This window comes from Trichosporon asahii, assembly GCF_000293215.1.
Source record: "Trichosporon asahii var. asahii CBS 2479 unplaced genomic scaffold scaffold00070, whole genome shotgun sequence".
Lineage (NCBI taxonomy): Eukaryota > Fungi > Basidiomycota > Tremellomycetes > Trichosporonales > Trichosporonaceae > Trichosporon > Trichosporon asahii.
Window position 1 is genome coordinate 1,518,387 of NW_014040855.1, and position 13,800 is coordinate 1,532,186.

At 59.0% G+C, this 13,800-nt stretch overlaps 3 protein-coding genes across 3 annotated transcripts; all 3 read right to left on the reverse strand.

Annotated features, from left to right (window-relative positions):
- Positions 1–1,810: 1,810 nt before the first annotated feature.
- Positions 1,811–4,166, reverse strand: A1Q1_04360 (malate dehydrogenase; the record flags this gene model as incomplete). The annotated part of the gene is made up of 9 exons (XM_014322726.1): positions 1,811–2,150; positions 2,188–2,203; positions 2,251–2,597; positions 2,655–2,804; positions 2,852–2,970; positions 3,014–3,412; positions 3,456–3,594; positions 3,646–3,859; positions 4,007–4,166. The coding sequence occupies 9 exons, from the start codon at positions 4,164–4,166 to the stop codon at positions 1,811–1,813; spliced, it is 1,884 nt and encodes a 627-aa protein (XP_014178201.1).
- Positions 4,167–4,984: 818 nt separating this feature from the next.
- On the reverse strand, positions 4,985–8,633 carry A1Q1_04361 (DNA-directed RNA polymerase i polypeptide 2; the record flags this gene model as incomplete). Its single annotated transcript, XM_014322727.1, has 2 exons — positions 4,985–8,286; positions 8,342–8,633. 2 exons carry the CDS (start codon positions 8,631–8,633, stop codon positions 4,985–4,987), a joined length of 3,594 nt encoding a protein of 1,197 aa, XP_014178202.1.
- Positions 8,634–9,552: 919 nt separating this feature from the next.
- Positions 9,553–12,311, reverse strand: A1Q1_04362 (ribonucleoside-diphosphate reductase large chain; the record flags this gene model as incomplete). The annotated part of the gene is made up of 4 exons (XM_014322728.1): positions 9,553–11,985; positions 12,038–12,139; positions 12,186–12,199; positions 12,269–12,311. 4 exons carry the CDS (start codon positions 12,309–12,311, stop codon positions 9,553–9,555), a joined length of 2,592 nt encoding a protein of 863 aa, XP_014178203.1.
- Positions 12,312–13,800: the final 1,489 nt, after the last annotated feature.

The following is a 13,800-nucleotide window of genomic DNA, read 5'->3' on the forward strand; positions in this document are numbered from 1 at the left end:
AGTAGACGGAAAGAACGGTTGACGGGGAGGAGACTTCCAGACCGGGCTGGCGAGCGCACGGGGCTCGGGTGGGAAAAGGCTCCTATAGGTGAGGCGACTGCTTGACAGGAGGGGACAAGATCGAGAACCAGCGCTCGACGAGAGGTAGGTGTCGACGAGCGAAGGGCAGGAGGGGAGAGGGTTGGAGAGGCGTGGAGAAATGAGATTGAGCAGAAGACCAGGTTATATACCATTCGACCGTCCCGGTGACAAGAGGTTACCGGACTGTGGGAAAAACGCAGGTCGTCGCAGAGCTGCGTCATCTGTGTGCGCGTGTGCGTGCACGGGTGCGAGGCTGATGGTAGTTTCGCAGGCATCTCCGCGCGCTTGCGGGGATTGCGGGCGCAAGTGACGGTAATGGAGCGCAGAACGCGCAGCCAAATGCGCCCCGCTTAGTGTACACGGCGGCACGCGCCGGCACACACGGGGTGCTCGGGAGGCGTTCCTCAATTGCAAGCCATTGTCGCGCTGCGGACCCAACGAGGTGTCCGCAACTGCGCGCGTGATTGCGCTGAGCGTGACTGATCACAAAGACGAGGCTAAACAGACGGTCACGTTTGCGGCTGCCAGTAGGGCTCAGTTACGGTGTTGTGGGCAATCGGTTCTATCGGTTCTGTGTTGCTCTCCTTCAGACTGCAGTGAGCACTTAGTGTGGTACTGCGACTGGCGTGATCAGATAAGTGCTTTCAGTGATCAGTGACCAGGTTATCAAGATCCATCCGCTGAGACTTCCGGAACCCGGGGAGACCAGCTCGGCGATTGGCGGAATGGCAACAGCGGGCTGCACAGTGCGCGGCCCAAGATCGCGACGCACCAGCGGCCTCCGATTCGCGATCAGAGGAGCCAAAGAGGCCGCTGCCTTTGCTGCCTTTGCCGCCTTTGCCGCCTGAACAGCGGAGGATTAGGTGCCCGCGCAGAGAGCACAGTAGCCGCGGCCTCAGCCATTACGCGGTTCGGAGCCGCCAATTCCGCCAACGTTCCAGTAGCTTGTCGTGCGACAGCAATGGCGGGAGCTTGGAAACATTGCGCAGCAACCTCGTCCGAAGCTTATGAGCTGCGCGGGCTGCGGGCTTCCGAAGTCATTCGCGATCAGCAAGGCATCTCGCAGCTCATGATCTCATAGCTCGTCAGCTGCTTCGCCGCACCCCACCGGTGTTCATCAAGGAACAGGGAACAGTTTGACCGGCGCGCCTCACCCACCCGTTACTGATCTGCGCCTTGCTTCGCCCTCGCCCCGTGGTGTCTGTGCAACTGTGATCTGTGAAGACGTCAACTTCAAGTCCGTCACACCGCAGTGCATGCGGCCCGCGGCCAGCGGCACTTCTGGAGGTGAGTAGTTCCGAGACGGTCACGTACTGCGTGAACTGCACCGCGGTTCATCTCGCAGCCGGAGCAGCCGGAGAAGGCCTTAGCTTTTCACCCTTTGACCCGTTCTCCCGGAAAGCCCGCCGCCGGCCGCCGGGGGTGTCCAGGTGCGGGGCTAAGCTGGCTTGCACGTTTGCACGCTTGCGTGACGTATCGATGTGCTACTGTGCTCACCTTGGGCGCATGGTCCGATGACGCGTGAGGTCATTGATTTGATAGTTACTCTCGCAATGCCCCGACTAATGCCCGCAATGCAGGTGACCCACCTGGGCATTCTGAAGACAACTGGCCGTCGCTATCGTCTCTGAGCTCACTGAATGCTCTCGTTGACAAAACCTTTCCGGCATAGCTTCGCAGCGTATTGCTTTCATGCTCTATGACAGAACGTGATGCATCCGCAACGCACCTAATCAACAAGCTCGAGCGGCCTGTAGACCGGGTTCCACATGTTGTCCGCGATCATCTTCTGCAGGTCCTTTTCGCTCTTCTCCTTGGCCGTCTTGATCGCCTCCTCGTCCGTCGCGACGCCCTCGTCGATCGCCTGCTTGATCACGCCGGACGCGATCGGCACACTGACCGTGCGCACGTCGCTGAGATCGGGGAGCAGGGCGGCATTCTCGTCCCTGAGTGCTGGAGACTGGGAGGCGAGCGCATGTACCGCCGCCATCAGCATGGCGGGGGAGATGACCTTGGCCCCCGAGAGGATGGCGCCGAGACCGAGCGCGGGGTACAGGAGCGCGTTGTTACTGTGAGTCAGCTAACCACCGTTGGATCTCAGCTCACGTCTGGGCGATTGGAACTGCGGTGGTCAGCTTGGTTCAAGAGCAGATGTCAGCTACACCTCACCTTCCTTGCCGTCCGGCATCGGTACCGGCGGGAACGGCGATCCCGTTGCGATGAGTGCGTTTCCGTCCGTCCAGTTGAGTGCGTCGATGGGGTCGACCTCACACAGCTCTGTCGGGTTGCTGAGCGGGAAGATGATCGGTCGGCCGCTGCCTCCGTTCTCCTTCGTACCCTCGTACATGGTCTTGACGACCTCCTCGTCGAAAGCGCATCGGCTCGTGCTCGTACCAATGAGCACCGTCGGCTTGACGTGGCGCACGACGTCAATTAGCTGCGCCTCATTCGGCAGCTCGGGGTTCTCAAGCTTCCAGTCGGCAATGTCGCTGTCTGGGCGCGCGAATGCGATCTGGCTGTGGCGGAGCGAGTTGCCCTGCGACTCCAGGAGCAGACCCTGGCGGTCTACGCACCAGAAGCGCTTCAGCGCCTCCTCGCGAGACAGACCGCCCAGGATCATCAGTCCGTCCAGAATCTGGTTCGCGATGCCCATGCCTGCTGATCCAGCGCCGTAGATGACGATGCGCTGGTCCTCCAGTGGCGACTTGATCACTTTGAGCGCGCTGACGTTAGCTAAACGGAAGAGCGTAACGAAGCTGACGACACTCACGAGATCAGCGCCGCAAGCGTCACCGCGCCGGTACCCTGGATGTCGTCGTTGAAGAACGGCATCTGGTTCTGGTACTTCTGCATGAAGCGGTACGCATTCGCCATGCCAAAGTCCTCAAACTGTCACGTCAGCTAAGCGTCGTCGCCTACTGGCTATACTCACGTGAATGACCGCCTTCGGGAAGATTTCACGACACGTCTGGACAAACTGGTCGACAAAGTCATCGTACACCTTGCCACGGAGACGCGTGCGCTTCCAGCCCATGTAGAGCGGGTCGGAGAACAGGGCGTGGTTGTTCGTTCCAACATCGAGCATAACAGGCAGAATACGGTTCGGGTTGATACCCGCTCCAAGGGTGTAGAGCGCCGACTTAGACGTCGAGATGGTGATACCACCAACACCCTGGTCGCCGATACCCAGAATCGCCTCGGCATCAGTCACCACGACGAGGTCGATCGTCTCCTTAGGATCCTCGGACGCCATGGCTACGTCGGCGACGCGGTTGATGTCGTGCAGGTGTGCGAGCAGCTGGGCGCGCATGCCGTCCTTGTTAGGATACGACTGTATGTTAGCTGAAGATCAGCCGCGGGCAGCTCAGACTCACGAGGAAGCATCCGATCGGTCGTCGGAACAGGTTCGAGTACTGCGCGACGGCCTGCGCCGCGCCAGGGGTGTAGAGCACGCCGAGGAGCTCCTTCAAGTGGTCCTGCATCAAGCGGTAAAAAAGGACCTGGTTCTGGTCTCTGGGGGTTAGCTGAACGTCATCTTGCAAGCTATATGCCACTTGGACTCACCGCAAACTCGCAAGGAAGGCATGCTGCTGGATGACGGACGGCTGCTTCTTGAGCTGGTTGTACGCTCGCAGCGCCTGGCGCTCGAGACTGTGCACATCGTAAGGGAGGAAGCCTTCGAGTCCGAACACGGCACGCTCCTCGCGACTGAAGCCGGCGCCCTTGTTGAGCTGGTCGTTAGCCTTCGGAGTGTCGCCAGGGGCGGAGTGGTGAGTGGCTGCGGTGAGGTGACAACAAGCCAGCGGATGACGTCACCGCCGCGATCGATGGGGAAGACGCCTGTCGCGCTGTCACAGGTGTCGGCGGACACGGCGGCGCCGGCAGCAGAGCAGCAGAAGAGACGCTCCGAAGAGGGAAGGCATACTCACGGCGGGGGTGTTGAGAAGTTCTGATCCCCTGAGGTTTGTGCGGATGGGGATATCGTTGGGGCTCTTGTAGTTGTAGTAGTGAGCAGGGTATGTCGCAGCCCTCGTGCAAGTCGGGGCGCGGAGTGGGGGGCGCGCACGGGAGAGTGAGCGGAGCATGGTGATGGATGGTGCAGAGGCAAACAGAAGTTTGTTGGCCAGCTGTGTCAAAGAGAAGATCTCTTGATGCATGACGGAGGAGGCGGACCCCATGACATGGGCGGTAGGTACCGAGAATGAGAGCAACGGCATGAACAGGTGATGCGCGTCGCTCTAACCCGGGGGTCTCATTGGCCACTGCAAGGAACCAGGTGGGGGCACCGACGATCTATTTTCGAATTCCTGTCGACAGGTCCGGCACGCTCGGCGATCAGCTCGGCACAAACCAACAACTACTCCTGTAGATGCCGCACCTGCTTCGTTTTCACAAGTCACGCATGGGGGTCACGTTTGTTCTTCCTCTCACAAGTCTCCTTAGCAACAAGCTTGCTGTCACTGTGCAGGCCTGTACCTCTCGTTACGAGATCAGAAGCAAGACGTTGATAGTCTGGCCTAGACTGAGGTAACGAGAGCACATAATCAGGTGGCCCAGGTGGCTCAGACGGAGACGCCGCCAGGGTTACTGCGTGCACGTTCGTCACCACATCACACCCTCACTCCTTCGTGACCCTACGCCAAGGCGTCAGCCAATGACTCTTCTGACGCCTCTACTCACTGTCCGACAAGCTGACAACGCATGCTGCGTGCCCAAAATGGACTCTATCCTCCGAAGTCCGCCGCCATTCGGAGCTGACCCATCATCTCCGCTGCTCAATGCCCGTTAGTCACCGATCCACTGATGCCAATGCCGAAACTATGCATGATAACTCTAGAAATTGTGGGACCTAATGAAAGGGGTATGAACTCTTGCTTTGCTTGTTATGACTACTCTCCTACACCTATGCGACGCTGACGTTGAGGCGGATGCCCATGCACGCCATCTCGGCGCAGAGGTACCTGAAGACGTACGGGACGGCGATGACGTCCATCTTGGAGGACGCGGCGGTGGCGGTGCTCTCGCGCTTGGCGACGACACCGACGCTCTTGTCCTGGACGGCGCCGTCGAGGGCTCCCGGCTGCTCGTTCCGCTCACAGATGCGGCAATACTGCCTCGGCCGCCCGTCGTTGGTGGGGCCGACGGAATCGTCAAAGCCCAGCGAGATGAGCGAGCCGCACCCGCGACACACCCACGCCGTCGAGTAGTCGGAACAGTTCATGAGACGGTCCTGGAGCAGGAACGACGTGCCGTGGGCGATGAGCGCGTCGCGCTCCATCTCTCCGAAACGGATACCTCCGGCACGCTTGCGGCCCTTGACGGGCTGGCGCGTGAGGGGGTCGACGGGTCCGGTCGAACGGGCCTGGTACTTGTCGTTGACCTGGTGACGAAGACGCTGGTACGCACAGGGGGCGAGGAAGATGTCGGCGCGCATCTCCTCGCCAGTCACGCCAGAGTACATGGGCTCGTTGCCGTGGTAGTTGTACCCGGCCTTGCGGAGCTGCTCGCCGAAGAACTCGACGGGGCCCTCGGCGTCCGAGAACTTGAACGGCGTCGCGTCCTGGCACTGTCCGTGCACGGCTCCGGCTTTGGCGGCCAGCATCTCGACGAACATTCCAATCGTCATACGCGACGGGAACGCGTGCGGGTTGATGATGACGTCCGGGCGCATGCCCGACTCAGAGAACGGCATGTCAATGTCCTTGAACTTGACGGAACAGACACCCTTCTGTCCGTGACGCGATGAGAACTTGTCTCCGATAACGGGCGAACGCGGGATACGCAGCTTGATGTGAATCTTCTGCAGCTCCGAGTCGCCCAGGTCCGAGCCGAGTACACGGACTTCGTCAATGTACGCCGTCTCGTCGCCCTTGTACTTGTGCACCTTGGTACGGCCCGTCGTGTCGTCAATGTAGGCGCAGAGCGGGTCACCGCTCTTGACACGCGTGCCGAGCTGCGGCAGACCGTCCTGGTCCAGGAACTGGCGCCACGGCGAGTCGGGCTTGACATCGCGTCCGAGACCAAAGTGCAACGTCGGCGCGGCGGTGCGCGACCGCGCAGCATCCTTCAGGTCGAAAATATCCGCCTTGTACACCGTACCGTAACCGAAACCGCGCTCGTGCGAAGACTTGTTCAGGATCATCGCGTCTTCCATGTCGTAACCCGTGTACGAGATGACGGCGAGGATCGCGTTCGTCGCGTTCGGGAAGTCGTCGAATCCATAGTCGTTGTGCAGCGACGGGCGAACGATCGGCGTCTGCGGGTTCTGGATGCGGTAGAACTTGTTGTCCGTACGGTGCTGGAGGGCGGTAGACGGTGTTCCCATCGTTTGCTTACCCATCTGGCACTGGTACATGTTACGCGGGGACTGGTTGAAGTCGGAGAAAGGCGTCAGGTTGGCGAGGACCGAAAGCATCGATGTCGGGTCGAGCTCGACGTGCGTGCTGACACCCTTCTCAACCTCCTCCGGCTTGATCGCAATATCCATGTACACCTGCTCGAACGTGCCAACGTGGTCCATCTTGTCGTTCTCGAGGTAAGTGACGGGGCGCATCATGCGCGAGCGCGAGCCGAACAGGTACAGACCGGGGTACTGTCCTCCCTTGGTGACGGGGACGTAGCCGACCTCGAGATCGAGCGGGACACGGGCGTCGCCCTCGGTCTTGAGCTTGCGGAGCAAGTCCGCGAGCTCCTTGGCCTTGGTCGGGGAGGCCCAACCGATGACACGGCCGTCGAGCTGGACAACGACGTTGGTCCTGCCGTCGATACCGGTGGCGAAGACCTGGGTCATGCCGTGAGCAGACAGCAGCTGGGGAATCTTGCTCGTGTCGAGGGGCTTGACGACAATCTGGCAAGTGTGCGAAAGATGGTTGAGAAGACCACAGGGCGATCCGTCGGGCGTGTGGACAGGGCAGAGGAAACCCCACGACTCGGGAAGCAGCTTACGGACGGCAGTCGTCTTGAGCTCGGCGAAGAACGCTCCACGGTGGATACAGCGGAAGTGCGACAGGTATCGGTAGAAGTTGAGCTTCTCGGCAACGACGGTGAAACCAGACGTCTGCTGAAGGTCGAGACCTGTCGGCGAGACGAGGTTACCCGTCGCAAGGAAGTAGGAGAGCTTGGAACCGACGTCAAAGTTGACCTTGGTCAGGACGGACGGGAAGTACTTGGGGTCGTCGAAACTCTTAGCACGTCCCTGGCGCATGTCCATGTTGATCTGCGCCTTGACGGCGTTGAGCGACTCGTCGAAGCGCTCCTTGATGATTATCGCGTAGAGGAAACCGGGAAGGAGGACCTCGTGGTGCTGCGGCGAATCGGGGTTGTCCGGGCACGACGTGCCGGCGACCATCGAGTAGAGCTTGCGGAGCATGAAGAGGAGCATGCGGAACTTCTCGCGGGGCTGGGGAAGGTGGACAAGAACAACCTTCTTAAGGAGGTAGCTTCCGACCTGCACGTTGGTCCAGTCGTCCGGGCAGTTCATAACAACACGGAACTTGTCACCAAGGTAGTCGAGACACTGCGTGCCGGTCTGCAGGTTCCAGCTCTTCTGGCCACGGAGCAAAAGCTCGACACGGTCCGTCAGGAACGTGTTGTCGTACTCGCCCTGGACAAGACCCTCGAAGATCTCGAGGTCGCTGGCGTCGACAAGCGCCTTGAGGATAAGAACGAGAGGAATCATGTACTCGACCTTGCGCCAGGCGAAACGGAGCGTCGCTCCACCGTTCGACAGGTAGTGGATCGTGTTGGTGCACGCGCTCTGGTCCGGACGGACGCAGCGGATCTGACATCCGTACGGGGTGTAAGAAACACCACGCTTGGCGAACGAGGGGCGGTAGAGGTTGATGGGATGGTGACGGCGGGGAAGAATGAGGTAACGAACGAGCTTCTCGTTACCGTTGATGATGAAGTAGCCTCCCCAGGACGAAGATTCCTCTCCGTGCTTGACAAGCTCGGCGGCGGGCATTCCACGGATGTTGCAGCGCGCAGACTTGACCATGATAGGCAGCATACCGCACTCGCGCACCTCCTCAGACTCCCTCGTCGTTCCATCGGCAGTGGTGACCTTCCACTTGATCGTCACAGTCAGGCGGGAGCGGTAGGTCGTGAGACGCTCACGCGCCTCGCTGGGGAAGATGCGGCGCTCGACTGCAGTCTTGTCCCTGTCGGAGACAAGGGGCTTACCGAGGGCAACCTGGGATATCCGGTCTGAGGAAGGTCAGTCACCAGCCCAGCTCCGCTTCTATACAAACAACAAACGCACAAGTGATCTTGTTGCCGTAAGGCAGGCCCTCCTCCGACTTTCCGTCGAAGATGATCTTCTCTCCGATATCCTGAACACCGAGCTGGAGCAGGCCCGGCTGGCCGTCGTCGCCCTCTGTCAGAGCATCGAAGCTCTCGATGTGGGGGCGCACCAGCTCCTCGTGCGTCGCATAGTCGGGGCCGTTGGGGTTGGGGTGGCGGAACGCACGCTCGCGGGTGAGCGTGCGGAACGTCGACTTGTCGGGGTACTTGGAAGAAGTCGCCTTGGAGGGCGACAGCGGGTCGAACGTCATGGTTGGATGATGGTCAAGACGACCGTAGCGACGACCACCTGGATGAGGATTTCTCGAGGCTCAAGATCCATGACACAAGCGTGAAGATTTCAGTCCACCACAGAAATTTTGGTTCCGCCACAGTTCCTGACCGGCTCAGACCACGTGGTACCCATCTACGCTGAGCTCATCATGAGACTGTCTGCACAACGCTTACGAGGCATGCATGCACAAACTATTGCAAGTTTTTAGGCATGCGCATGTTGGGTAGCTGTCCGAAGCCATTACAGTGCACTGCACAGTGCGACTGGATGGCAGACGCGTCACCTGAGTCTTTTAGTGCTGAAGTAACAAAGACGGCAGGGCCACATGCTCGAAGCAGCTGAACTGTCAAGGGAGAATGCAGCATGTGTATTGCCAGGCCATCTGGTTATATCTTTGGGTCACTCTGGGGCTTGTAGCCATAATTAGCTGCAAGGATGAACTCTGGCAAGTTCATCTTCTACTCGTGGGCACCCTGCTCTGTGCCTGCGGACGAGTGTGGTGGTGGAGGTGAGTGACCATCGTTGGGTAGCTAACAGCAAGGACTCTGTGAGATCATGTTCGACCGCCCTCGCCGCAAGTGGAAGTGTCGGTTCTGCAGTAGTGTGTACCATCGTGATGACCTGGAGCTTTTTGAGTCTCAGAGGCTGCCTCGGCGTCGTTCCGACAGGTCTCAGCGGAGCTCCCACAGCCTTCCGAAGCGGGTTTCTGGAATCCGTGCTGATCGCTGACTGCACCCGCCCGCCACATTCAGCATCATACTATAATCTGCAGCATTGCAATGCTCAATCTATTCATGACTGGCAACGTTTTACGGGGACATAAAATGTAATAAACTAAGTAAATGTGATTGTACAACAATGAAACTCCTACGCAACTACCTGATCGTCATCACCGTCTAGCCCGAGCACATGACGCAGGCGTCCTTGTTGTCGATGGAGCACTGGAGAGCGGCAGCGGCACGCTCGTCGGCGCGGCGCTTGGCCTCCTCGTAAGAGACCTCCTCGTTCTCCGACGGATTCGGCGACTCGCTGCCGCCACGGGCGCGCGAGGCGGCGGTGACCGCAGGGTGAACCTGCGAGGGAGCGGTGGTCTCGATCTTGATCTTGCGCATGGGCTCAGTGAGCTCGTTGACCGAGGGAGCGGGCTTGGACGCAGTGTTCCTCGACGAGGGGCGGCTGCCCTGCGACTCGTTGGCCTTGGCCTGCTTGAGGGTCTTGGCGTCGATAGTGAACTGGATGGCGTTGGCGGCAGGACGGGTGCGGAGGTAGTAGGCACCAGTCTTGAGTCCACGCTTCCAGCCGTAGAAGTGCATCGAGGTGAGCTGGGAGAACGAGGGGTTCGCGAGGTGGATGTTGAGCGACTGCGACTGGTCGATGAACGCTCCACGGTCGGCAGCGAGGTCGATAACCGCCTTCTGCGAGATCTCCCAGACAGTCTTGTAAATGGCCTTGATGTCATCAGGAATGTTGGGGATATGCTGGATGGAGCCACCGGAAGCAATGATGAGGTTCTTCATCTCCTCGTCCCAAATTCCGAGGTTGATCAAGTCGCGAAGAAGCCAGGGGCAGACAACCGCGAAGTCACCAGACAGGACACGGCGCGAGTAGAGCATCGAGGTGTAAGGCTCGAAGCACTCGTTCCAGCCAAGGATCTGCGAGGTAGAGGCAGTAGGCATGGGGGCAACGAGGAGCGAGTTGCGGACGCCGTGCTGGGCAATGTTGGCACGGAGCTCAGTCCAGTCCCAGAGGTCGGTGGGCTCGACGCCCCAGAGGTCGGGCTGGATCTTGCCCTGCGACATGGGCGAGCCCTCGTACGAGGGGTACTTGCCGAGCTTCTGGGCCATCTCGCACGAGGCCTCGAGGGCGGCGTGGTAGATGGTCTCGAAGATCTGGAGGTTAAGCTGGCGAGCCTCGCGCGAGTCGAAGGGCATGCGGAGAGCCATGAAGGTGTCGGCGAGACCCTGGACACCGAGACCGACGGGGCGGTGGCGCATGTTCGAGTTGCGCGCCTCGGGGACGGGGTAGTAGTTGCGAGTGATGACCTGGTCAAGGTTGCGGGTGACAACCTTGGTGATCTCGTGGAGCTTCTTGAAGTCGTAGGTCTTGGTCTCGAAGTTGACGAAGGCGGGGAGAGCGATCGAGGCAAGGTTGCACACGGCAACCTCGTCAGGGGACGAGTACTCGATGATCTCAGTGCAGAGGTTCGACGACTTGATGGTGCCGAGGTGCTGCTGGTTGGACTTGCGGTTGGCAGCGTCCTTGTAGAGCATGAAGGGACCACCGGTCTCGGTCTGAGCCTCAAGGATGGCGAACCAGAGCTTTTGGGCCTTAATGGTCTTGCGACCCTTACCGGCACGCTCGTAGCTCTCGTACAGCTTCTCGAACTCCTCGGAGTGGACGTCGGCGAGGCCAGGGCACTCAGCCGGGCACATGAGGGTCCAGTCACCGTCAGACTCGACACGCTTCATGAAGAGGTCGGAGATCCAGAGGGCGTAGAAGAGGTCACGGGCACGAACCTCCTCCTTTCCATGGTTCTTACGGAGGTCCAGGAAGTCGAAGATGTCGGCGTGCCAGGGCTCGAGGTAGATGGCGAAGGCACCCGGGCGCTTGTTGCCACCCTGGTCAACGTAACGAGCGGTAGCGTCGTAGGCACGAAGCATGGGAACGATACCGTTAGAGTAGCCGTTGGTTCCGGCAATGTACGAGCCCTTGGCACGAATGTTGTGGATGTGGAGACCAATACCACCGGCAGTCTTCGAGATCTGAGCACAGGTCTTGAGAGTGTCGTAGATACCGTCAATGGAGTCCTCCTTCATGGCGACGAGGAAGCAGGACGACATCTGGGCGTGGGGGGTGCCCGAGTTGAAGAGCGTCGGCGAGGCGTGGGTGAAGTAGCGCTCGCTCATGAGGTTGTAGGTCTCGATGACCTTCTCAATGTCATCACCGTGGATACCAACGGAAACACGCATGAGCATGTGCTGGGGACGCTCGGCAATCTTTCCGTCGATGCGGAGGAGGTAAGAGCGCTCGAGGGTCTTGAAACCGAAGTAGTTGTAGGCAAAGTCACGGTCATAGATGATCGCGGCGTCAAGAGCCTCCTTGTTCTTGGAGACAATGTTGTAGACCTCCTCAGAGACCATGGGGGCATGCTTGCCAGTCTTGGGGTTGTGCCACTGGTACAGGTCCTCAATCACCTGCGAGAACTGCTTCTTGGTCTCCTTGTGCAGGTTCGAGATGGCGATACGCGCAGCAAGGATGGCCCAGTCAGGGTGCATGGGGGAGAGCGCGGCAGCGGTCTCAGCAGCAAGATTGTCGAGCTCGACAGTGGTCTGATGGGGTCAGCTCTAGGGTCCGGTGGCGGGCCAAGGGCGTGGCACTCACAATGTAAGGGTGGATACCCTGGACGACTTTTTGGGTGATGATCGCGGGCTCGACAAAGTTAGTGTCGAGACCGTACGACAGCTTGTTGATACGAGCAGTGACCTAGATGTTAGTTGTCTGGTTCTTTGGTTGTGTTGTTGATGCGTACCTTGTCGAACGCGACTGTTATTGTCAGCATGGACCTCTCTCATTTTGACGCGTCGCGTCAGACGCGCGCAGAGAAAAACTCACCAGGCTCCTTGCGGCCGTCACGCTTGTAAATCCACATAACCATGCTGGGCAGAGGCAATGAGGAACACGTTAGATAAAGATACAAGTGGTGCTCTTCAGAGCTGGTTGAAAGCTGCGTAGGACGTCAGTCTGAGTACGCGCGTGACGTCTAAGCCATCACCGATGATGACGATGACCATGAGCGACCACTCACAAGTTACAGCCCGCTGTGCAAGGTGAAGGGGAGCAAGAAATGTGCAGGGGTGCGACAGCAGCGTTGCCAGTGCGTGATAGTGCTCTGAGCTAGCTGGTAACTGGTGCGATAGGAGATGAAGAGAAATGAAGAAGGGGGAATGGGTGCGAGAGCCAATATACCGCGTCGTCCAAACATGGGCTACGCGTCTGACTCATCCCAGCTTTTGGTCACGTGATGAACGGAACGGCCGTGTTTGTGGTGCGCTACGGTCCGTTTGTTGTGTTTTTGTGGCGCTTATGTGAGTGGCACTAATAAAGAAAACACGTACACGCGCCTTCTTTCATCAAAAATCAATGTAATTTGGCCCCGACGCGTCGGGGTCCACCAGACGCGCAGACCGCGCCCCTACATGGCTGTACATGATTTGATCTGATTCCTTCGCGTCGCGCGCCTCTCCCCCCTCTTCCTCCACTCTCATTCAGCCAGCCACTCAGGTCTGACAAAGACAATTCGACCAATGTCATCATAGGCCCACCTTCAAGCCTCTAGCCGCGGCGGACAACTGCCCACTCCCCTGAGCTCAGACTGCACAGCTCAAGCGTTGAATCGTGGGGCTTGGGGCGACTGCGACGGTCGTCATGTTCCCATACCACTCAGGAAAGACCGCTGGTAACGCGCGAAGCTGACCGAGCCACACCGTAATGTTGACAGGCGCGTCGCGTCATGACCAGTAATGTTGGAGGAGGCTCGTGTTCGTGTAGTGAACGGCCCCTTGTAAATATTATGTCTACTGTCGCTGTCACGAAGTGAGCTTTGGCTGACGCTGCCAGACCTTTGCATGTACTTGTCCGCTGTAGCCCCATATATGCAGTCCGCATGAGCGAGTGACACGAGCTCAGATGGCCTGGACGACCGAGCAAGATCTGGCGTCGGGACCTGGGGCATGATCCGCCCTCTTGCTTTATCTGATAAGGCAGCCCACATCTGTCGCTCTTCTTCGGCCGAAGAGTCTGCTTGGCGACTGCAGCACACCTGATCTAACGTGTGAGGCGCTCCCCAGTCTGTGCGTTTGCCTGTCATGGTAGCAATCAAAATTGCACCCGCTGCATTATCTGATAAACGGTCGAGCCACGTAAAGCAGCGCAGAGCCGTCTTGCCGTCCCCCGGCTGACACCTCCGATCGGAACAGAACTGGACTTAACATCAGACCTCGCCATCTGCAGATTTACGATCTTCGATGCTCTCAGAATCTTTTCTGGGGGGAGTGGAGGCAGCAATCGAGGTTTCCAGATCGCCCTCCAACCTCGGTACGTTGGGGATCTGAGAGGAGATCCCATTACGAAATGAATTAGAGGAC